Source organism: Heterodontus francisci, chromosome 6 (genome assembly GCF_036365525.1).
Source record: "Heterodontus francisci isolate sHetFra1 chromosome 6, sHetFra1.hap1, whole genome shotgun sequence".
Classification (NCBI taxonomy): Eukaryota; Metazoa; Chordata; class Chondrichthyes; order Heterodontiformes; family Heterodontidae; genus Heterodontus; species Heterodontus francisci.
Genome location: NC_090376.1, coordinates 7,650,139 through 7,676,272, shown reverse-complemented (window position 1 = coordinate 7,676,272; position 26,134 = coordinate 7,650,139). Strand labels below are relative to the sequence as shown.

The 26,134-nt window shown below is 48.8% G+C and overlaps 1 protein-coding gene across 3 annotated transcripts in view; it reads right to left on the bottom strand.

Annotated features, from left to right (window-relative positions):
* The window catches only part of LOC137371104 (cGMP-dependent 3',5'-cyclic phosphodiesterase), a 372,354-nt gene that overhangs the window by 56,961 nt on the left and 289,259 nt on the right, over positions 1–26,134 (bottom strand). For all 3 annotated transcript variants that reach the window (XM_068033044.1, XM_068033045.1, XM_068033046.1), the window contains 7 exons: positions 25,814–25,853; positions 23,187–23,250; positions 20,184–20,262; positions 19,164–19,341; positions 13,508–13,620; positions 6,939–7,016; positions 4,435–4,557 (listed from right to left, as the gene is read on the bottom strand). In XM_068033044.1, coding sequence (XP_067889145.1) covers positions 4,435–4,557; positions 6,939–7,016; positions 13,508–13,620; positions 19,164–19,341; positions 20,184–20,262; positions 23,187–23,250; positions 25,814–25,853 — 675 coding nt within the window. The remainder of the gene's footprint in view (positions 1–4,434; positions 4,558–6,938; positions 7,017–13,507; positions 13,621–19,163; positions 19,342–20,183; positions 20,263–23,186; positions 23,251–25,813; positions 25,854–26,134) is intronic.

Genomic DNA, 26,134 nt, shown 5'->3' with positions numbered 1-26,134 from the left:
ATGGAGTGGATTAATTGCAAAACCTGCAGTGGATGTTCTCCTACATCATCTTTGCCAGTCTCCGAAGAACATATGAAATAGGACCAAGAGTGGACCATTCGGCCCCTCGAGCCTGCCCTGCCATTCAATACAATCATGGCTGATCCTCGGCCTCAACTCCACTTTCCTGTCCACTCCCCTTGATTCCCCGAGAGACCAAAAATCTATCTATCCCAGCCTTGAATATACCCATCAATGGAGCATCCACAACCCTCTGGGGCAGAGAATTCCAAAGATTCACAACCGTTTGAGTGAAGTCATTTCTCCTCATCTGAGTCCTAAATAATCGACTCCTTATCCTGAGACTGTCCCTGTTTTCTAGATTCCCCAGCCAAGGAAAATCACCTCTCAGTGTCTACCTGTCAAGATCCTTCAGAATCTGAAATAAAAACAGAAAGTGCTGGAAATACTCAGCAGGTCAGGCAGCATCTGTGGAGAGAGAAACAGAGTTAACGTTTCAGGAGGTGGCCTTTCATCAGAACTTATGAAGAAGGGTCACTGACCTGAAACGTTAACTCTGCTTCTCTCTCCATAGATGCTGCCAGACCTACTGAGTATTTCCAGCACTTTCTGTTTTTATTTCAGATTTCCAGCAGCTACAGTATTTTGCTTTTATTTCCCTTCAGAATCTTGTATGTTTCAATGAGATCACCTCTTATTCTTCTAAATTCCAGAGAATATAGACCCCATTTATTCAGCCTCTCATCATAGGACAACTCTCTCATCCCAGGGACCAATTTAGTAAACTTTCATTGTACCGCCTCCAGTATAAGTACATCCTTCCTTGGATACAGAGACCAAAATTGCACACAGTGTTCCAGGTGTGGTCTCACCAAAACCCTGTGCAATTGTAGCAAGATATCTTGTACTCCAAACTCCCTGCACTACAGGCTGTGTTGCTTGTATGAGTACACCCAAGTCTCTCCGAACATTAACATTTGAAAGTTTCATGCTTTTAAAAAAAATTCTGCTTTTCTATTCTGATTAATCTAAATAATCTCACTCTTCCCCACATTATACTCCATCTTCCAGCTTCTTGCCCACTCACTTAACCAGTCTATATCTCTTTGTAACCTCTTTGTGTTCTCACAGCTTACACCCCCACCTAACTTTGTATCGCCAGCAAACATGGATACATTACTCTCGGTCTCTTTGTCTATGTCATTAATATAAATTGTAAATAGCTGAGGCCCCAGCACTGATCCTTCAAGCACTCCACTAGTTACAGCCTGTCAATTTGAAAATGCCCTGTTTACTCCTAATCTCTGCTTCCTTTCCATTAACCAATCCTTCATGCATGCTAATATATTACCCCCAGCTCCATGTGGATTAGCCCTTTGTGGGGCACTTTATCAAATGCTTTTTGGAAATCTAAGAATACTACATCTACTGGCGCCCCTTTATCTACCCTCTTAGATATGTCCTCAAAAAACTCTAATAAGTTTGTCAAACACAGCTCCTCTTTCATAAAATCACGTCTTATCATATTATGATTTTCTAAGTGCATTGTTAAGGCTTCCTTACTAATAGATTCCAGCATTTTCCTGGTGACTGATGTCAGGCAAACTGGCCTCTAGTTCCCTGTTTTCTCTCTCCCTCCTTTCTTGAAAACTTCCAATGCGCTGTGGGCATTCTAGAATCTAAGGAATTTTGGAAAAATATAACTAGTGCATCCACTATCTACGCACCTACCTCTTTTAGAACCGTAGGATGTAGGCCATCAGGTCCTGGGGATTTGTTGGCTTTTGGTCCCTTAAATTTCTCTAATACCTTTTCTCTGCTGATATTAATTTAAATTCCTCACTCCTATTACCCCCTTGATTAGACTCTATTTCTGATATGTTATTTGTGTCTTTTACTGTGAAATATTTGTTCAACATCTCTGCCATTTCCTCATTTCCTGATAATTTCTCCTGTCTCTGTGTCTTAGAGACCAACAGTTTCTTTAGCTACTCTCCTCCTTTTTATATACTTGTAAAAGATCTTACCCTCCATTTTTATATTCCTGGCTAGTTTACTCTCATATTCTCTTTCTTCCCTCCTTATCAACCTTTTTGGTACTCTTTGCTGGTTTCTAAAACTCTCCCAATTCTCAGGTTTACTTCCCTGCTCCTCTGTCTCTTGCTCCATAAGCTCAAAACATTTACCTCAACCCTGTCCTCCAATGAACTGTTTGTGATATACATAAATGATTTGGAGGAAAGTATAGGTGGTCTGATTAGCAAGTTTGCAGACGACACTAAGATTGGTGGAGAAATGGCAGATGGAGTTCAATCAGGGCAAATGCGAGATGATGCATTTTGGAAGAGCCAGTTCAAGAGTGAACTATACAGTAAATGGAAAAGTCCTGGGGAAAATTGATGTACAGAGAGATTTGGGTGCTCAGGTCCATTGTTTCCTGAAGGTGGCAACACAGGTCAATAGAGTGGTCAAGAAGGCATACGGCATGCTTTCCTTCATCAGACGGGGTATTGAGTACAAGAGTTGGCAGGTCATGTTACAGTTGTATAGGACTTTGGTTCGGCCACATTTGGAATACTGCGTGCAGTTCTGGTCACCACATTACCAAAAGGATGTGGATGCTTTGGAGAGGGTGCAGAGGAGGTTCACCAGGATGTTGCCTGGTATGGAGGGCGCTAGCTATGAAGAGAGGTTGAGTAGATTAGGATTATTTTCACTAGAAAGACGGAGGTTGAGGGGGGACCTGATTGAGGTGTACAAAATCATGAGAGGTATAGACAGGTTGGATAGCAAGAAGCTTTTTCCCAGAGTGGGGGATTCAATTACTAGGGGACACGAGTTCAAAGTGAAAGGGGAAAAGTTTAGGGGGGATATGCGTGGAAAGTTCTTTACGCAGAGGGTGGTGGGTGCCTGGAACACATTGCCAGCGGAGGTGGTAGATGCGGGCACGATAGCGTCTTTTAAGATGTATCTAGACAGATACATGAATGGGCAGGAAGTAAAGAGATACAGACCCTTAGAAAATAGGCGACAGGTTTAGATAGAGGATCTGGATCGGCGTAGGCTTGGAGGGCCGAAGGGCCTGTTCCTGTGCTGTAATTTTCTTTTGTTCTTTGTTCTTGTTCTTAAATTCCCTGTCCTGGTCTTGTCCATGGCCTCAACTCTCCCTATGTTCTAACCTCCTCTCCTGCACCTTTCTCTCCTCTGACTCGTGCTTTCTGTTCATTAATTCGCCCCACACCATGTCAAACCATCACTGGAAGAGATTTCAACCTACATGTGTCACCCTCTGCAACAACTTCCCCAAACCCTCTGCCTTCCACCACCTCTAAAAACTTTAAAATTCCTCTCTTAAACCAAGATCCTCCTACCTCTCCCACCAAGGCTCGATGCTCATACCTTTTATTTTATTCATGGGGGTCATTGTGATCCATTCCTACATTAATGATGCTTGATAAATTAAAGTTGCCAACTCTGATTGGACATATTTCATGACCTCCTAACTCCAACAGCATAAAACATAAGACCGTAAGAACTAGGAGCAGAAGTGGGACAAACAGCCCCTCGAGCCTGCTCCGCCACTCAACTCCTCCTCAGCTCCTCTTTCCCTCCCTCTAGTTGCTCTTCCCTCCCCACCCCTCTCAAACTCCACCCCCACCCCCAACACTTCCACCACTGGGCGCCCAACAAGTTGGCCCTCATTATGCAACCTGGTTCCGCACCTAATGGAAAGCCAGCAGTCTCATTGTTAACCACTTGGGCATCAACCATCATTTTATCTCATCTTTTTTTTCTATACCTCCCAGAGTCCAGGAGATTAATCTTTAATTCCAGAATAATCTGGGATAATCCTGGAAGGTTGACACCACTAATATGAGTGCAAGTTGATGCTGTGGCTCAATTACGAGGCATTAAATTGATCTTTCAGAAAACCTAGAGTGGATCTTCACGAAATGAGGAGCAGACCTGTGACAAAAAGGAGGGATGTATCACTAACTAATGCAATCGACACTCCTTGTCACAAGGACAAGATGGCATGGAATGATCAGTTACAACACTTCAGCCCAATCTATCACTGAAACCATGAAGTGTATTTACAGGAAGACATTCCTGCTGCCCAACAGGATCACTCAGCTGGATTTCCAATGAATTAAATAGAAATTTACAGTAGAAGATCAGGTCATTCGGCCCAGACAGTCCATGCTGGTTTATGCTCCACTCAAACTTCCTCATCTAACTCTATCAGTGTAACTCTCTATCTCTTTCTCCCTGATGTACTCATCCAGCTTGTCCTTAAATGCATCTATTCTATTCTCCTCAATACCTCTTGTGGTAGCAAGTTCCACATTCTCACCACGTTTTCTGTTGAGGAATAGACAAGGGAAGGGTTTAGACTTTGAGAATGAGGGATCAGGGTTCCAGCAGTAAACCTACCATAGTCGTGTTTTCTTCCGGAACAGAACGTGGCGTGAAGCTGAATTTGGAAAAGTCTGGATGAATCTCGTTAACTGGTTGTATTCCATACTTCAACAATTTCATCACCTCTTCATTCGTTACCTATATTTAGCACAACAGCCATTAGAAACAGGGGAAACCCATTTGGCCCAACAAGATTGTCCTTTTTTAAAGTCCACTTACGTGGCAAACCCACCATGACCTCAAGCCCTTCCATCTCCAATAACAATCCGTCATGGCTGGTCTCCCATATTCCACCCTCTATAAGCTTGAGATCGTCCAAACCTCTTCTGCTCATGTCCTAACACGCACCTAGTCCCCTTCACTCATCATCCCTTCTGCTCTCCGACCTACATTGGCTCCCAGTCCGGCATCGCCTCTATTTTTAAATTCTCATCCTTGTTTTCAAAACCCTCCATGGCCTCGCTCCTCCCTAACTCTGTAATCACCTCCAGCCCCACAACCCTCCGAGATATCTGCGCTCCTCCAATTCTAGCCTTTTCCTCATACCCAACTTCTCTCAGAGGAGCAGTACTGATGGAGTGCTGCACTGTTGGAGGTGCCATATCTCAGATAAGACATTTAACCGAGGCCCCTTCTGTCCTCGCGGGTGCACCTAAAAAGATCCCATGTCCAGTATTTCAAAGAAAAGCAAGGGACTTCTCCCTCTGTCCTGGCCCTAATATTTATCCCTCAAGACACATTACTTGAAAAAAACAGAATATCAGGTCATTTATCTCATTGTCATTTGTGGGATCTTGCTGTGCACAAATTGACTGCTGTGTTTCCCCGTGACTCCATTTCAAAAGGTACTTCATTGGCTTGAAAGGCTTTGGGAGGTCTTGAGTTTGTGAAAGGCAGTTTCTTTCCCATTGGCGGCCGTGTCTTCAGCTGCCTGTGCCCCATGCTCGGGAAATCCCTCCCTAAACCTCACCACCTCACTACCTCGCTAACTCACTTTCCTCCTTTAAAGCTACCTCTTAGACCAAGGTTTTGGTCATCTGTCCTAATATCTCCTTATGTGTCTCGGTGTCTAATTTTGTTTTATAATGCTTTTAGCGCTTTGAGATATTTTATTACATTAAAGGCGCTATATAAATGCAAGTTGCTGTGGTTTATACCATCTGCTTCATGCGCATTTTCTCATAAATCTACCAAAAAGAGTTACCCCAACTTCCCTTCTGACCTCAAACACCTTTCTTTTATTAACCTGTGCACCATGGGATTTGAACTATTTGCTGTGGTGATTACTTTAGAAGCATAAATACTGGCCCAGGACACGGGGGAGGAACTACCCTCCTCTTCTTCAAAAAAGTGATTATGAGACCTTTTAGATCCACCTCAGAGGGCAGGCAGGGGCCTCAGTTTAACATCACATCTGAAAGATAGCACCTCTGACAGTGCAGCACTCCCCTAGTACTGACCCTCCGACAGTGCGGAGCTCCCTCAGTACTGACCCTCCGAAAGTGCGGCACTCCCTCAGTACTGCACCTCTGACAGCGCAATGCTCCCACAGTATTGCTCCTCTGACAGTGCAGTGCTCCCTCATTACTGCTCCTCTGACAGTGCAGTGCTCCCTCAGTACTGCACCTCTGACAGCGCTATGCTCCCTCAGTACTGCTCCTCTGACAGTGCAGTGCTCCCTCATTACTGCTCCTCTGACAGTGCAGTGCTCCCTCATTACTGCTCCTCTGACAGTGCAGTGCTCCCTCATTACTGCTCCTCTGACAGTGCAGTGCTCCCTCATTACTGCTCCTCTGACAGTGCAGTGCTCCCTCAGTACTGCACCTCTGACAGCGCAATGCTCCCTCAGTACTGCTCCTCTGACAGTGCAGTGCTCCCTCATTACTGCTCCTCTGACAGTGCAGTGCTCCCTCATTACTGCTCCTCTGACAGTGCAGTGCTCCCTCATTACTGCTCCTCTGACAGTGCGGCACTCCCTCAGTACTGCACCTCTGACAGTGCAGTGCTCCCTCATTACTGCTCCTCTGACAGTGCAGTGCTCCCTCATTACTGCTCCTCTGACAGTGCAGTGCTCCCTCAGTACTGCACCTCTGACAGCGCAATGCTCCCTCAGTACTGCTCCTCTGACAGTGCAGTGCTCCCTCATTACTGCTCCTCTGACAGTGCAGTGCTCCCTCATTACTGCTCCTCTGACAGTGCGGCACTCCCTCAGTACTGCACCTCTGACAGTGCAGTGCTCCTTCATTACTGCTCCTCTGACAGTGCAGTGCTCCCTCATTACTGCTCCTCTGACAGTGCGGCACTCCCTCAGTACTGCTCCTCTGACAGTGCAGTGCTCCCTCATTACTGCACCTCTGACAGCGCAGTGCTCCATCATTACTGCTCCTCTGACAGTGCGGCGCTCCTTCATCACTGACCTTCTGACAGTGCGGCACTCCCTCAGTACTGCACTGGGAGTGTAGAACTGGATTATTGTGCAAAAGATAAATTCAGAGAGAAATCCGCAGTCGTTGCCTCACCTTCATGTGATACATCATCATCTCATTGGCCAAGTGACTCCTGTACTGGGCTTCATGGACCTTCTTGTACAGCAACGACTGGTGGAAAGAAAGGAAATGTCAGGAGAATAAATGGCATCATCGCTAATGTCAAAGAAATGCAATTAAATTTTCACAACTTATTCCCTCACTCATTCTGCATCCTTCATTGCTAATCTCATTGGCTGTTATGTTTCCCAAAGCGTTCCTTTGTCCACCCCTAGCCTCTCCCCTTCCAATGACTGGGAAATAGTCATTTTGGGAATCATACAGCCCCGTGGAGGCCATTCAGCCCATCATGCCTGTGCTGCTACATTGAAAAGTCACTCTCGAGTTATGAGCATCACTGGCAAGGCCAGCATTGATAGCCCATTCCTAATTGCCCTTGAGCCTCTCCCTATTCATTCTGCCAAAATACATCAGCTCACACATGTCAGAATTAAATTCCATCTGCCACCTCTCTACCCACTCCGCTAGCCTATCTATGTCCCGTTTACAGGCAGTTCATAACATACTCGCCAGATGGCTTTTTACAAACATCCAGCAATTATGTGATCATTATTAATGAGACCAACAGTTTATTCCAGATTTATTGATTAATTGAATTTAAATTCCCCCACCTGCTGTGATGAGATTTGAACTCATGCCTGCGAAGTCTTAGCCCAGCCCACTGAAGTACCAGCCCAGTAACATTACCACATCACAACTGTATTATGAGTTCCTCCGAGCTGTTTGCCTGCGGATGAAGCGTGAGCGTGTGAATGAATTGTCAGGGTCTGCTGGAAATGGGGCAATCGTGGTGAAGAGGGAAAAGGAAAGAGTTAATGGCCATCACAAGAACATCCAATATAGGGGGATGCAGACGTTACTAGACTAGCTTCGTGGTGCCATTGGTACCTTACAGATTACCTCACGATAAGCTGTCTCTTTGACAGTTTCTCTTCTGCTCATCAGGGCAGGATTGGCAGCATGAATAATGGCAGACATCCAGTGCCCAGCCCAATATCCCACTCACCCAGCCCAATATCCCGCTCACCCAGCCCAATATCCCGCTCACCCAGCCCAATATCCCACTCACCCAGCCCAATTTCCCGCTCACCCAGCCCAATTTCCCGCTCACCCAGCCCAATTTCCCGCTCACCCAGCCCAATATCCCGCTCACCCAGCCCAATATCCCGCTCACCCAGCCCAATTTCCCACTCACCCAGCCCAATATCCCACCCACCCAGCCCAATTTCCCACTCACCCAGCCCAATTTCCCACTCACCCAGCCCAATATCCCACTCACCCAGCCCAATTTCCCACTCACCCAGCCCAATATCCCACTCACCCAGCCCAATATCCCACTCACCCAGCCCAATTACCCACTCACCCAACCCAATATCCCACTCACCCAGCCAAATATCCCACTCACCCAGTCTAATAGCTCTCTCACCCAGTCTAATATCCCACTCACCCAGCCCAATATCCCACTCACCCAGCCCAATATCCCACTCACCCAGCCCAATTTCCCACTCACCCAGCCCAATTTCCCACTCACCCAGCCCAATATCCCACTCACCCAGCCAAATATCCCACTCACCCAGTCTAATAGCTCTCTCACCCAGTCCTATATCCCACTCACCCAGCCCAATATCCCACTCACCCAGCCCAATTTCCCACTCACCCAGCCCAATTTCCCACTCACCCAGCCCAATTTCCCACTCACCCAGTCTAATAGCTCTCTCACCCAGTCCAATATCCCACTCACCCAGCCCAATATCCCACTCACCCAGCCCAATATCCCACTCACCCAGCCCAATATCCCACTCACCCAGCCCAATTTCCCACTCACCCAGCCCAATTTCCCACTCACCCAGCCCAATTTCCCACTCACCCAGCCCAATATCCCACTCACCCAGTCTAATAGCTCTCTCACCCAGTCCTATATCCCACTCACCCAACCCAATATCCCACTCACCCAGCCCAATATCCCACTCACCCAGCCCAATTTCCCACTCACCCAGCCCAATTTCCCACTCACCCAGCCCAATTTCCCACTCACCCAGCCCAATTTCCCACTCACCCAGTCTAATAGCTCTCTCACCCAGTCCTATATCCCACTCACCCAACCCAATATCTCACTCACCCAGCCCAATATCCCACTCACCCAGCCCAATTTCCCACTCACCCAGCCCAATTTCCCACTCACCCAGCCCAATTTCCCACTCACCCATTCCATAATCCCACTCACCCAGCCAAATATCCCACTCACCCAGCCTAATATCCCACTCACCCAGTCTAATAGCTCTCTCACCCAGTCCAATATCCTACTCACCCAGCCCAATATCCCACTCACCAAGCCCAATATCCCACTCACCCAGCCCAATATCCTACTCACCCAGCCCAATATCCCACTCACCCAGCCCAATTTCCCACTCACCCAGCCCAATTTCCCACTCACCCAGCCCAATATCCTACTCACCCAGCCCAATATCCCACTCACCCAGCCAAATATCCCACTCACCCAGTCTAATAGCTCTCTCACCCAGTCCAATATCCCACTCACCCAGCCCAATATCCCACTCACCCAGCCCAATATCCTACTCACCCAGCCCAATTTCTCACTCACCCAGCCCAATATCCCACTCAACCAGCCCAATATCCCACTCACCCAGCCCAATATCCCACTCACCCAGCCCAATATCCTACTCACCCAGCCCAATTTCACACTCATCCAGCCCAATTTCCCACTCACCCAGTCCAATATCCCACTCGCCCAGCCTAATATCCCACTCACCCAGTTCAATATCCCACTCACCCAGCCCAATATCCCACTCACCCAGCCAAATATCCCACTCACTCAGCCAAATATCCCACTCACCCAGCCAAATATCCCACTCACCCAGCCTAATATCCCACTCACCCAGCCTAATATCCCACTCATCCAGCCCAATATCCCACTCACCCAGTCTAATAGCTCTCTCACCCAGTCCAATATCTCACTCACCCAGCCCAATATCCCACTTGCCCAGTCCAATATCCCACTTGCCCAGCCTAATATCCCACTCACCCAGACAATTTCCCACTCACCCAGCCCAATATCCCGCTCACCCAGCCCAATATCCCGCTCACCCAGCCCAATATCCCGCTCACCCAGCCCAAATTCCCACTCACCCAGCCTAATATCCCGCTCACCCAGCCCAATTTCCCACTCACCCAGCCCAATATCCCACTCACCCAGCCCAATTTCCCACTCACCCAGCCCAATATCCCACTCACCCAGCCCAATATCCCACTCACCCAGCCCAATTTCCCACTCACCCAGCCCAATTTCCCACTCACCCAGCCCAATATCCCACTCACCCAGCCCAATTTCCCACTCACCCAGCCCAATTTCCCGCTCACCCAGCCCAATTTCCCGCTCACCCAGCCCAATTTCCCGCTCACCCAGCCCAATATCCCGCTCACCCAGCCCAATATCCCGCTCACCCAGCCCAATTTCCCACTCACCCAGCCCAATATCCCACCCACCCAGCCCAATTTCCCACCCACCCAGCCCAATTTCCCACTCACCCAGCCCAATTTCCCACTCACCCAGCCCAATATCCCACTCACCCAGCCCAATTTCCCACATCCAGCCCAATATCCCACTCACCCAGCCCAATTTCCCACTCACCCAGCCCAATATCCCACTCACCCAGCCAAATATCCCACTCACCCAGTCTAATAGCTCTCTCACCCAGTCTAATATCCCACTCACCCAGCCCAATATCCCACTCACCCAGCCCAATATCCCACTCACCCAGCCCAATTTCCCACTCACCCAGGCCAATATCCCACTCACCCAGCCAAATATCCCACTCACCCAGTCTAATAGCTCTCTCACCCAGTCCTATATCCCACTCACCCAGCCCAATATTCCACTCACCCAGCCCAATATCCCACTCACCCAGCCCAATTTCCCACTCACCCAGCCCAATTTCCCACTCACCCAGCCCAATATCCCACTCACCCAGCCCAATATCCCACTCACCCAGTCTAATAGCTCTCTCACCCAGTCCAATATCCCACTCACCCAACCCAATTTCCCACTCACCCAGCCCAATATCCCACTCACCCATTCCATAATCCCACTCACCCAGCCCAATATCCCGCTCACCCAGCCCAATATCCCGCTCACCCAGCCCAATTTCCCACTCACCCAGCCCAATATCCCACCCACCCAGCCCAATTTCCCACCCACCCAGCCCAATTTCCCACTCACCCAGCCCAATTTCCCACTCACCCAGCCCAATTTCCCACTCACCCAGCCCAATATCCCACTCACCCAGCCCAATTTCCCACATCCAGCCCAATATCCCACTCACCCAGCCCAATTTCCCACTCACCCAGCCCAATATCCCACTCACCCAGCCAAATATCCCACTCACCCAGTCTAATAGCTCTCTCACCCAGTCTAATATCCCACTCACCCAGCCCAATATCCCACTCACCCAGCCCAATATCCCACTCACCCAGCCCAATTTCCCACTCACCCAGCCCAATATCCCACTCACCCAGCCAAATATCCCACTCACCCAGTCTAATAGCTCTCTCACCCAGTCCTATATCCCACTCACCCAGCCCAATATCCCACTCACCCAGCCCAATATCCCACTCACCCAGCCCAATTTCCCACTCACCCAGCCCAATTTCCCACTCACCCAGCCCAATATCCCACTCACCCAGCCCAATATCCCACTCACCCAGTCTAATAGCTCTCTCACCCAGTCCAATATCCCACTCACCCAGCCCAATTTCCCACTCACCCAGCCCAATATCCCACTCACCCATTCCATAATCCCACTCACCCAGCCAAATATCCCACTCACCCAGCCTAATATCCCACTCACCCAGTCTAATAGCTCTCTCACCCAGTCCAATATCCTACTCACCCAGTCCAATATCCTACTCACCCAGCCCAATATCCCACTCACCAAGCCCAATATCCCACTCACCCAGCCCAATATCCTACTCACCCAGCCCAATATCCCACTCACCCAGCCCAATTTCCCACTCACCCAGCCCAATTTCCCACTCACCCAGCCCAATATCCTACTCACCCAGCCCAATATCCCACTCACCCAGCCAAATATCCCACTCACCCAGTCTAATAGCTCTCTCACCCAGTCCAATATCCCACTCACCCAGCCCAATATCCCACTCACCCAGCCCAATATCTTACTCACCCAGCCCAATTTCTCACTCACCCAGCCCAATTTCACACTCATCCAGCCCAATTTCCCACTCACCCAGTCCAATATCCCACTCGCCCAGCCTAATATCCCACTCACCCAGTTCAATATCCCACTCACCCAGCCCAATATCCCACTCACCCAGCCAAATATCCCACTCACTCAGCCCAATATCCCACTCACCCAGCCAAATATCCCACTCACCCAGCCTAATATCCCACTCATCCAGCCCAATATCCCACTCACCCAGTCTAATAGCTCTCTCACCCAGTCCAATATCTCACTCACCCAGCCCAATATCCCACTCACCCAGTCCAATATCCCACTCGCCCAGCCTAATATCCCACTCACCCAGACAATTTCCCACTCACCCAGCCAAATGTCCCACTCACCCAGTCTAATAGCTCTCTCACCCAGTCAAATATCCCACTCACCCAGCCCAATATCCCACTCACCCAGCCCAATATCCCACTCACCCAGCCTAATATCCCACTCATCCAGCCCAATATCCCACTCACCCAGTCTAATAGCTCTCTCACCCAGTCCAATATCTCACTCACCCAGCCCAATATCCCACTCACCCAGTCCAATATCCCACTCGCCCAGCCTAATATCCCACTCACCCAGACAATTTCCCACTCACCCAGCCAAATGTCCCACTCACCCAGTCTAATAGCTCTCTCACCCAGTCAAATATCCCACTCGCCCAGCCTAATATCCCACTCACCCAGACAATTTCCCACTCACCCAGCCAAATGTCCCACTCACCCAGTCTAATAGCTCTCTCACCCAGTCAAATATCCCACTCGCCCAGCCTAATATCCCACTCACCCAGACAATTTCCCACTCACCCAGCCCAATTTCCCACTCACCCAGTCCAATATCCCACTCACCCAGCCAAATATCCCACTCACCCAGCCAAATATCCCCCTCACCCAGCCCAATATCCCACTCACCCAGCCAAATATCCCACTCACCCAGCCTAATATCCCACTCATCGAGCCCAATATCCCACTCACCCAGCCAAATCTCCCACTCACCCAGTCTAATAGCTCTCTCACCCAGTCCAATATTCCACTCACTCAGCCCAATATCCCACTCACCCAGTCCAATATCCCACTCACTCAGCCCAATATCCCACTCACCCAGCCCAATATCCCACTCACCCAGCCTAATATCCCACTCACCCAGCCCAGCATCCAATTTCCTTAGCCAAGCATCCAGCTACATTCACATCCTGATATCCCTTATTGTCTAAGTCTGCTGCTTAACATAGACAATGACATTGGGTCTTGGGAAGAGATGGTTGTCCCTGGCAGAGTCGCCAGTACTCACATGGGCAATACTGATTCCACAGTAGATGGAGAAAGCGAGAGCCAAGTCTTCATCAAACTTTGTGAACCAGGGACCGTTTATCTTGTTACACAGCTCAGCCACTCCAACAATCTCTGTGGAAAAGGCACAAGCAGAGAGAAATCAGAGTTAGATCATGAGCAAAACTCAAGGCCATTCTGCCCATCAAAATCCAAACTATTTGTATGCCACCTTTCTTACTTTCGCATCCAACAACTTTGAACATTCCCATTGTCTTTGTTTATGCTGTCCTTTCTGACCAATAGCAATGATAAGAAACCTGTGCATTTCTATAGTGCCTTTAACATCGTAAGACATCCCAAGTCCTAACACAAGATTGGGAGCAGTATTGGACCAGCCCTAACAACAACTTACATTTATACCTTTAAAATTAAAATGTCACAAAGTCCAACAAACTGTATTCTGGTCTCTAACTTTTTAAAAATTCATTCATGGGATGTGGGTGTCACTGGCTAGGCTGGCACTAATTGCCCATCCCGGGTGCCCCTTGAGAAGGTGGTGGTGAGCTAGAGGCCTGCTCAGGTCAGGAAAAAGGAACCCGACCCGAACCCGACCAAACCACAGCAGACCCGAGCCCGACCCGGCCCGAGTCCCTCCGATTTAGCCCCTGGCCCAACCCGACCCGAACCCAACCCCGCCTCGAATCGACCCCAGCCCAACCCGACCATCCCTTTACTTACCTTCAGACATGGAACCTCCAGGAAGCAGCAGCGCAGCGTGATGACATCATAGTGACGTCACTGGCTCACTGAGCAGACTCAGTTTCGTCCCGGTCTCCCAGCTCAGGTAAGTTTTTAAAATTTCAATACTTATCAGTAGAGCACTTACCCTGTGTGCCCAGCCCAACCCGACCCGAGCTCGACCTGGACCCGGTCCGACCCGACCCGAGCCTGAAAGCCAGACCCTGAAGATGGGCCCAACCTGTCCCGAGCCTGACACATGCCGTTGGGTCACCTAGGGTTCGGGTTGGGTAGCAGGCCTCTATGCTGAGCTGCCTTCTTGAACCATTGCAGTTCATGTGGGGTAGGTATACCCACAGTGCTGTTAGGAAGGGAGTTCCAGGATTTTGACCCAGTGACAGTGAAGGAACGGCGATATAGTTCCAAGTCAGGATGGTGTGTGACTTGGAGGGGAACTTGCAGGTGGTGGTGTTCCCATGTATTTGCTGCCCTTGTCCTTCTGGTTGGTAGAGGTCACGGGTTTGGAAAGTGCTAGCGAAGGAGCCTTGGTGAGTTGCTGCAGTGCATCTTGTAGATGGTACACACTGCTGTCACTGTGCGTCGGTGGTGGAGGGTGTGAATGTTTGTGGTTGGGGTGCCAATCAAGTGGGCTGCTTTGTCCTGGATGGTGTTGAGCTTCTTGAGTGTTGTTGGAGCTGCACCCATCCAGGCAAGTGGAGAGTATTCCATCACACTCCTGACTTGTGCCTTGTAGATGGTGGACAGGCTTTGAGGAGTCAGGAGGTGAATCACTCACTGCAGAATTCCCAGCCTCTGACCTGCTCTTGTAACCACAGCATTTAGGTGGCTGGTGCAGTTCAGTTTCTGGTCAATGGTAACCCCCCGGATGTTGATAGCGGGGGATTTAGTGATGGTAATGTTGAATGTCAAGAGGCGATGATTAGATTCTCTTTTGTTGGAGATGGTCATTGCCTGGCACTTGTGTGGTGCGAATGTTACTTGCCACTTATCAGCCCAAGCCTGGATATTGTCCAGGTCTTGCTGCATTTCTACAAGGACTGCTTCAGTATCTGAGGAGTTGCGAATGGTGCTGAACATTGCGCAATCATCAGCGAACATCCCCACTTCTGACCTTATGATGGAGGGAAGGTCATTGACGAAGCAGCTGAAGATGGTTGGGCCTAGACAACCAGCTATCACGTGTAGACCACCTGCTTTTGCCCACATCTAGGGATTTGTGTAGCACAGTGTCAATGGTAATGGTGAGGTTCAAACCCACTATGGTAATTTTTAGTCTTGACAGCAGAGGAAATTAAGCATGAAAACTTGTCAAAATGTCTGAAAACCCAGCTAGTTCCCTAATGCCCTTTCAGGGAAAAAAGTAAAGAGAGATGTGCATTCCTATAGCACCATTCATGACCAAAGTACTTTACGGCCAATGAAGTACTTACTTGAACGGTATCCACTGTTGTAATGTAGGAAACATGGCAGCCAATATGCACACAGCAAGATCCCACAAACAGCAATGTAATAATGACCAGTTCATCTGTTTTTTGTGATGTTGGTTGAGTGATAAATATTGGCCGCAGGACAACTCCCCAGCTGTTCCTCAAATCTTTTACATCACCTGGGAGATCAGGCTGGGCCTTGGTTTAACATCTCATCTGAAAGACAGCACCTCTGACAGTGCAGCACTCCCTCAGTACTGCACTGGGGCGACACAGTGGCGCAGTGGTTAGCACCGCAGCCTCACAGCTCCAGCGACCCGGGTTCAATTCTGGGTACTGCCTGTGTGGAGTTTGCAAGTTCTCCCTGTGACCGCGTGGGTTTCCGCCGGGTGCTCCGGTTTCCTCCCACATGCCAAAGACTTGCAGGTTGATAGGTAAATTGGCCATTAGCAATTGCCCCTAGTGTAGGTAGGTGGTAGGGAAATATAGGGACAGGTGGGGATGAGGTAGGAATATGGGATTAGTGGGAAGGACAGCATTACCCCTGAAATAATCAAGAGTGCCAAGCCTGCTATACTCTCAGCACTACATGAACTGCTATGCCTGTGCTGGGACGAGGGAGCAGTACCCCAGGACATGCGCGATGCCAACATCATCACCCTCTATAAAAACAAAGGTGACCGCGGTGACTGCAACAACTACCGTGGAATCTCCCTGCTCAGCATAGTGGGGAAAGTCTTTGCTCGAGTCGCTCTGAACAGGCTCCAGAAGCTGGTCGAGCGCGTCTACCCTGAGGCACAGTGTGGCTTTCGTGCAGAGAGATCGACTATTGACATGCCGTGAACAACAGATGCCCCTCTACATTGCTTTCATTGATCTCACCAAAGCCTTTGACCTCGTCAGCAGACGTGGTCTCTTCAGACTACTAGAAAAGATCGGATGTCCACCAAAGCTACTAAGTATCATCACCTCATTCCATGACAATATGAAAGGCACAATTCAACATGGTGGCTCCTCATCAGAGCCCTTTCCTATCCTGAGTGGTGTGAAACAGGGCTGTGTTCTCGCACCCACACTTTTTGGGATTTTCTTCTCCCTGCTGCTTTCACATGCGTTCAAATCCTCTGAAGAAGGAATTTTCCTCCACACAAGATCAGGGGGCAGGTTGTTCAACCTTGCCCGTCTAAGAGCGAAGTCCAAAGTACGGAAAGTCCTCATCAGAGAACTCCTCTTTGCTGACGATGCTGCTTTAACATCTCACACTGAAGAGTGCCTGCAGAGTCTCATCGACAGGTTTGCGTCTGCCTGCAATGAATTTGGCCTAACCATCAGCCTCAAGAAAACGAACATCATGGGGCAGGATGTCAGAAATGCTCCATCCATCAATATTGGCGACCACGCTCTGGAAGTGGTTCAAGAGTTCACCTACCTAGGCTCAACTATCACCAGTAACCTGTCTCTAGATGCAGAAATCAACAAGCGCATGGGTAAGGCTTCCACTGCTATGTCCAGACTGGCCAAGAGAGTGTGGGAAAATGGCGCACTGACACGGAACACAAAAGTCCGAGTGTATCAGGCCTGTGTCCTCAGTACCTTGCTCTACGGCAGCGAGGCCTGGACAACGTATGCCAGCCAAGAGCGACGTCTCAATTCATTCCATCTTCGCTGCCTTCGGAGAATACTTGGCATCAGGTGGCAGGACTATATCTCCAACACAGAAGTCCTTGAAGCGGCCAACACCCCCAGCTTATACACACTACTGAGTCAGCGGCGCTTGCGATGGCTTGGCCATGTGAGCCGCATGGAAGATGGCAGGATCCCCAAAGACACATTGTACAGCGAGCTCGCCACTGGTATCAGACCCACCGGCCGTCCATGTCTCCGCTATAAAGACGTCTGCAAACGCGACATGAAATCGTGTGACATTGATCACAAGTCGTGGGAGTCAGTTGCCAGCATTCGCCAGAGCTGGCGGGCAGCCATAAAGACAGGGCTAAATTGTGGCGAGTCGAAGAGACTTAGTAGTTGGCAGGAAAAAAGACAGAGGCGCAAGGGGAGAGCCAACTGTGCAACAGCCCCGACAAACAAATCTCTCTGCAGCACCTGTGGAAGAGCCTGTCACTCCAGAATTGGCCTTTATAGCCACTCCAGGCGCTGCTTCACAAACCACTGACCACCTCCAGGCGCGTATCCATTGTCTCTCGAGATAAGAAGGCCCAAAAGAAAGAATGGGATTAGTGTAGGATTAGTATAAAAAATGGGTGGTTGATGGTCGGCACAGACTCGGTGGGCCGAAGGGCCTGTTTCAGTGTTGTATCTCTAAACTAAACTAAACTAGTACTGACCCTCTGACAGTGCAGCACTCCCTCAGTACTGCACTGGAGTGTCAGCCATGAATTCCATGCTCAAGGCCTGGAGTGGGACTTGAACCCAGAACCTTCTGATGCAGAGGTAAGAGTGCGCACAAGTGGGAACTTGCTGCTGCAACCCGGTCAGGGCCTACATGTGACTATAAAGCCCTGAGACAATAAATTACTGCCTAATCAGCATCGACCAAATTAAAACAAGAAATACAGCTCCACGTTAAAGTTATTGCTGCTATTCTGAAGAACAGGTCCGAAGGCCTGAACATCCTCCTCCTGGTCCTAAGTAGCTCCACTGTGTCTGAGGTCTCTGCACTCGTCTAATTCTGGCCACTCGCACATCCCCGATTTCCTTTACTCCACCATTGGCGGCCGTGCCTTCAGCTGCCTGGGCCCTAACCTTTGGAATTCCCTCCCTAAACCTCTCCGCCTCTCCCTCCTCCTTTAAGATGCTCCTTAAAACCTACCTCTTTGACCAAGCTTTTGGTCACTAGTCCTAATATCTCCTTATGTGGCTCGGTTTCAAATTTTGTTTGATAGTCACGCGCTTGAAGCGCTTCAGGACATTTTGCTGCATTGCAGGCGCTACATAAATGCAGATTGTTGTGGTTGTTGTCTGTGCTACCGATTCCCCCACCCTGCCGTGTGCCTCATAGTGAATGCTGATCGCTGCTGTGTGGGTTGTTGGACTGTTTGTCAAGAGCTGCCATTTTCTCAAGTTGCGGAAACATTAACTGGCCTCGTTTTCACCTCGACGGCGGGTACAGAAGCTGACGGCACTGGATTAGCAAAGCTCACAGGAAAGGGAGAGTTTTGCCTTTCTCTGCCGTCTTTCACAACTTAATGACGTCCCAAAGCTCTCATCAGACATTGAAGTAATTTTGAAGTGTAGTCACTGCTGTAATGTAGGAAACACAGCAGCCAATTTGCACACAGCAAGATCCCACAAACAGCAATGTGATAATGACCAGATCATCCATTTTACTGATGTTAGTTGAGGGTTGAATATTGGCCAGGACACCGAGGAGAACTCCCCTGCTCTTCTTTGAAATTGTGGGATCTTTTACGTGCACCCGAGAGGGCAAACAGGGAGCTGGCATAGTGCTGGGTCTCGATCTGTACTCACGGTTGTTGTCATCGATGATGGGGAAGCAGAGGATGTTCCTCGTGCGGAAGCCGGTACTGTCATCCACGCCCCGGTAGAACAGCGGGTGAGAGTAGGCGTCCTTGATGTTGAGGATTTTGCCCGTTGTCGCCACATGACCTGCGATCCCCTGGTCAGCTGGCATCCGGAACTCAGCAGACTAGGAAGACACAGGGAAAGAATGTTGGTTACGCAGGCCCGATGTTGGGAGAGAGGGAGGGAGCAAGGTTCGGAGAGGAAGAGAGGGAAGGGGGAGGTGGGAGGGAGGAAGGGAAGGAGCGAAGAGGTGGAGGGAACGAGAGAGTGAGGGAGGAGGAAGGAGGGAGGGTAGGGGAGGAAGGAGGAAAGGTGGCAGAAAAGAGGAAGCAAAGAAAAAAGAATGAAAAATAATAAAGATAGAGGGAAAGAAAGGAAAGATATTTTATATCCACACACAAGCGATATTGTCTTAGTGAACCACCTGGATTTATGACAATCCAGCGGAATTCATGGTCATTTTCGGTTCAATTGACCAGGTTTATTAAGTTAGGAAAATTGGGGTCAGGAGGAGGCTATTCATCCCCTCGCTCCTGTTCCTCCAGTCCATTGGATCACCTCAACTCCATTTACAACCTAGTCTATGAAAGCTGGCCGCATAATTTAACCCTTTCAGCCTTGGTATAATCCTAGTGAATATGCACTGCACCCTCTCTCAGACCATTATTCCTGAGGCATGGTGCCCAGAATTGAGTGCAGTAACTCCAGTTGGGGTCCAGGTTCAATTGGCACAGCTTGGCATTTGAACCCTGAGTTGCTCGTCCAGTAACATAACTATTAGGCTACCGTAGGGGTCGAGAATCATTGACATAGATTCATTCAGTGCTAGTGTATTTAATTGTCACATTTTGGCGGGATAACACTGTGTTCGTCCTAGATTTAACCCTTTATCATTCACTCATCCCCACCCTCATTTAGTGCTAGTGGGTGGTTAAAACCTCCCTCAACCCCAATTAGAGCACTCACCTCATCGCTCACGAATCCCCCGTCAAACACCTTTGCCACCAGTTCTTTGTTGTTCTGCTCCAAAAGAAACACGGAACAGCTGGGGCCAGAAATGGGAAGGAAAAGAGAGAGAGAAAGAACAAGTTTACAATCAATTTCAGACTCAAATAGAGGTACGCAAAGCAGAGCGAGACTCCCTCTTTAAAAGGGGTCCCTGACGGTGAGACTCCCTCTTTAAAAGGGGTCCCTGACGGTGAGACTCCCTCTTCTAAGTGGTCCTTGACGGTGAGACTCCCTCTTTAAACGGGGTCCCTGACGGTGAGACTCCCTCTTTAAAAAGGAATCCCTGACTGTGAGACTCCCTCTTCTAAGCGGTCCTTGACGGTGAGACTCCCTCTTTAACAGGGATCCAAGATGGTGAGACTTCAACAACAGCTTGCATTTGTATAGCACCTATCATGTAGTAATACATCACAAAGCACTTTACAGGACTGTTACCAGACAAAATAATTTGACACTGAGCCACATAAGGAGATATGAGGACAGATGGTCAAAAGCCTGATCGGAGAGGTAGATTTCAAGAAGCGAGAGGAGAGTGGTAGAGAGGTTTAGGGAGGGAATTCCAGAGCTCGGGGCCCAGGCAGCTGAAGGCACGGCCGCCAATGGTGGAGCGATTAAAGTCAGGGATGCACAAGAGGCCAGAATTGGAGAAGCACAGAGATCTCGGAGGCTTGTAGGGCTGGAGGAGATTCCAGAGTTAGGGAGGGGTGAGGCCATGGAGGGATTTGAAAAGAAGGGTGAGAATTTTAAATAAGGGGCATTGGGAGGATGATGGGTGAAAAGGACTTGATGTGGATTTAGATATTGGGAGCAGAGTTTTGTTTGAGCTGTCAGAGTTTATATGGAGAGTAGAAGATGAGAAACTGGCCAGGAGAACACTGGAATATTCGGGTTTTGAGGGTTTCAGCAGCAGGTAAGCTGAGGCAGGGACAGAGCTGGGTGATGTCATGGAGGTGGAAGTAGACGGTTTTTGTGATGGAGAGGGTATGGGGCCTGAAGCTCAGATCAAGATCAACTAAGACACACCAAGATTGTTAATGGTCTGACTCAGCCTCAGACAGAGGGAAGGAGTCAGCAGCAAAGGAAAAGCATTAAAAACAGAAAGTGCTGGAACCACTCAGCAGGTCTGGCAGCATCTGTGGAGAGAGAAGCAGAGTTAACGTTTCAGGTCAGTGACCCTTCTTCAGAACTGGCAAAGGTTGGAAATGTAGTAGGTTTTAAGAAAATAAAGCAGGGCTGGGGCAAAAGAGAACAAAAGGGAACGTGTTGATAGGACAGAGGGTCGCAGAGAATAACCGACAAGGAGGCCATGGGGTAAAGGCAAAGGCAAAGAGAGTGTGCTAATGGTGTGGTGAAAGTCAAAGCATTAGTGCAGAGAGAGTGTTAATGACAGAATAATGAACAGCCCTAGCGAAAAGCACAAACATGAAAATAGCTGTGGGCAGGCACATGGTAAAAAAATGAATGATGAAACAAACTAAAATATAATAACAATAAAAAAAGGGCCAGTCATGCTCTGAAATTATTGAATTCAATGTTCAGTCCGGTAGGCTGTAGAATACCTAATCGGTAAATGAGATGCTGTTCCTCGAGCTTGCGTTGATGTTCACTGGAACACTGCAGCAATCCCAGGACAGAGATGTGAGCATGAGAGCAGGGGGGTGTGTTAAAATGGTAAGCGACAGGAAGCTCGAGATCATATTTTCGGACTGAGCGGACGTGTTCCGCAAAGCGGTCACCCAATCTGCATTTGGTCTCCTCAATGTAGAGGAGCGAATACAGTATACTACAATGAAAGAAGTACAAGTAAATCGCTGCTTCACCTGAAAGGAGTGTTTGGGGACTTGGATAGTGAGGAGAGAGGAGGTAAAAGTGCAGGTATTACACCTCCTGCGATTGCATGGGGAGGGGACGAGGTGTCGGGGGTAATGGAGGAGTGGACCAGGGTGTCGTGGAAGGAATGATCCCTTCGGACTGCTGACAGGGGAGGGGAGGGGAAGATGTGTTTAGTGGTGGCATCACGCCGGAGGTGGTGGAAATGGCAGAGGATGATCCTTTGGATCTGGAGGCTGTTGGGGCAGAAAGTGAGGACAAGGGGAACCCTGTCCCTTCTCTTTTGTTCTCTTTCCCCCACCCCCTGCTTTATTTGCTTAAAACCTATTACATTTCTAATCTTTGCCAGTTCTGATGAAGGGTCACTGACCTGAAACGTTAACTCTGCTTCTCTCTCCACAGATGCTGCCTGACCTGCTGAGTATTTCCAGCAATTTCTGTTTTTATTTCAGACTTCCAGCATTTGCAGTATTTTGTTTTTATTTAAGGGAAAGAGTTTGTTGTTGTTGGTTGGGGGGGGGGTGGGGGGGCGTGGTGGTGGGGGTAGGCGTATTTAATAGAAACCCTGAAGCTGAGAGTCTCTCATAGAAGGAAACAAAAGAAATTAGATTCCGACTGTGGACAAGAAGCTGCAACATTTACCCCTTGAGAAGCGATTCTCAGAACGAAAAGAAAAACTTGCATTTCTATAGCACCATTCATGATCTTAGGACGTCCCAAAGCGCTTTGCAGCCAATGAAATACTTTTGAAGTGCAGTCACTATTGTAATGTAGGAAATGTGGCAGCCAATTGTCACACAGCAAGATCCCACAAACAGAAATGTGATAATGACCAGATAATTTGTTGGTTGAATGATAAATATTGGCCAGGGCACTGAGGAGAACTCTCCTGCTTTTCTTCAAAATACTGCTGGGGGAGTTTTCACATCCACCTGAGGGCAGACAAGGCCTCAGTTTAACATCTCACCCAAGAGAAGGCGCCTCCTACAGTGCATCACTCCCTCAGTACTCCCTGGAGTGGGGCTCAAACCCACGACCTCCTGATCCAGAGGTGAGTCAGTACATGCCCGCTGATCCACAGCTGGTGCCTTGGCAGTATGACAGTGAAAGCCCCCTAGTTGTGAGACTCACCTCTCTGCGTTGGTAAGATTACGTGCTTCCTGGATGATCTCCTGCAGCAGGACTGAAACGTTATCTGCAAAAGCCAAACGGACAGTTACTTAGAAAGTCTTACAAACCTGTCAAAGAGAAAGGGTTCTCAGTTCATTGCATCACTTTCTGAAGCTCTTAAATGTGGGGAGAGACAGTTCCACAGACACTTGGTGTCCTCCAATAACCCACCCAAGATATCTATAACAATATATAAAAACCTTTGATTAGGAGCATTTCCCCTTTTATCAGCCAAGCCCCAGGAGAGAGCAGACATCTTGATACAGCCTGAGGATGGAACTTAGAAAGAAGAATCTTCTGCACAGAAGGAGGCCATTTGGCCCTTGGTGGCTATGCTGGCCAAAAAAGAGCCATCCAGTCTAATCTCACTTGGTCCATAGCCCTATAGGTTACAACACCTCAAGTGCATTTCCAAGTATTTTTTAAATGTGATGAGGGTTTCTGCCTCTACCACCCTTTCAGGCAGTGATTTCCAGACCCTCACCACCCACTGGGTGAAAAAAAATCACTCCACTCCCCTCTAATCCTTCCACCAATTACTTTAAATCTATGTCCCCTGGTGATTGATCATCTGCTAAGGGAAACAGGCCCTACCTATCCATTTTGTCTGGGCTCCTTATAATTTTATACACTTCAATTAAATTTCCGCCCAACCTCCCCTGTTCCAGAGAATCTGGAACCTTCCATCTTGGTGAAGGTCAGCAGCCCATCAAGGTGGCACCAACACTCTGAGGGGGAGGAGACGCAGACAGCTGCAATATCAAGGCAAGTTTGTTGAAAACCGCCTGCAGCTGGAATGCGGAGGTTTGATTTGTAATTTGAAGAACAAGCTGAACGTTCAATTACAATTGCGTGGAAATGATGTTACTTTTTAGCGGCTTGGTATGGCATTAGCATAACATGAATAATAAATCAAATTTCATCTACCTCTTGACAGCTACAGCACAAGATAACAGAAGTAATACAAATTAGACAATATGAGGCTGACAAACACAATACAGCACCAGATAAAATGCAGAGCTCTTAGCATCTCCCACAGACACCAGTGTATCCCGGGGGGGGGGGGGGGGGGGGTGCGACTCACAGTAGGCCACTCAGGGAGATGTTATTAATGGGATGCTGGAGAGTGGGGGGCGGGGGGGTCACAAATCAATTAAAATGTCCATCTGAGCAACCCCTAGGATGCACAGTGGTAGCAGTGTGTACCATCTACAAGGTGCACTGCAGCCACGCACCAAGGCTTCTTAGACAGCACCTTCCAAACCTGCAACCTCTACCACCTAGAAGGACAAGGGCAGCAGATGCATGGGAACACCACCACCTGCAAGTTCCCCTCCAAGTCACACACCATCCTGACTTGGAACTATATCGCCATTCCTTCACTGTCGCCGGGTCAAAATCCTGGAACTCCCTTCCTAACACTGTGGGCGTACCCACACCGCAAGGACTGCAACGGTTCAAGAAGGCAGCTCACCATCTGAGAATGAACTATTTTTTTTTTAAAAAGCAGCGGGATCTCGATGCTTATTGCACCAACAGTCCATCTGCAGACAGACCCTCAGTCTGGTCTCTTGGCCAAGATGGACATCGCTGATGGGATGGTAGGGGTCTCCATCCCACCAGGATTGCCCTGGAGACTCCAGGAATTAATCTTCCTCAGACACAGCTTCCAGCAACACCCAGGAGAAAAGTGAAAAGAAATTCTTTATTTTGTAAAGTTTCCTTGATTTTTGTTTAATGGTTATCAAAAATTTTAAGAACTGGAAAATGGTGGAGATGTGGGGACATGGCTGGTTAGATCACTTGGAGTACTGTGAATCGTTCTAGTCACCATATTGTAAAAAAAGATATAGAGGCACTGGAGATTCTTAGGATGATACCAGATCTGTGATGTTATACCTATAATGAAAAGGTGAACAGGCTGGGGATGTAATGACCTGGAACTCGCTGGTGGTGGAAGAGGAGATGATCAATGACTTCGAGAGGAGGTTGGGTGGCCACCTGAGAGAAATAGACTTGCAGGGCTACAGGGATCAAGCTGGGGAGTAGGACTGACTGCATAGCTCCGTGGACAGCCAGCATGGACTCGATGGGATGAATGGCCTCCTTCTGTGCTGTAAATGACTCAATGACTCCATGCTTTTGGCCAAGAGATAAGAATGATCCAATCAGGTAATGAATGTTTTAGATTGGCTGTGGGACACCATGAGAACAGACGGGGCAGCCAATGGCGGGAGTGTGGGCGGGGCTTTGGCAGTCATGTGGTGAAATTCTCCACGAATACATCCAGTCAGAGGTAACGAAGCGCATGGGAGGGAGAGTTTGGTTGTGTGCATTTAGAAGTAGCAGATCCATGGCCAGTCCAGTGGGCTCTCAGAACTGAACACCGGACAGAAGTCATTGTTCCACATCTCCACCCGCACCCCCAGCCCCGGGCTATCTCCTACTTCCAGGCTAACCAGCCGTTTTCGTCTCGTAGCTCGGCACAGGATTTCCCAGAATTTTCCATCTCCCATCAAGATTACTGTGAGCCAGAGGTTTTCTTCTTAAATCCCTTTTATAAGAGGACATTAAACAGATTTAATTACCCAAATGTGTGAAGAGGTTTCTCGCAACTTGAAGTAAAGCCTGCACAGAGACAGAAAAAATTCAGCTTTAGTACAAGTCTGGTGATTGACACGCAGACGGGCGTTTAGAGTTTACAGTTAATGAGTAAACAGTGGTTTTGGCAGTTCTTCTATCTTATTATATTTGTTCTTTCCCTCTCTCTGATTCCCCCCGATGGTGTGAACAATTGCTGGGTGTGGATCCGATGCCTGGGCACTTGCCCACGTGTTGGTGGCATCGAGCCTGCTCCGCCATTAAATAAGTTCATGGCTGAACTGATTACTCCACATTTCCACCTACTC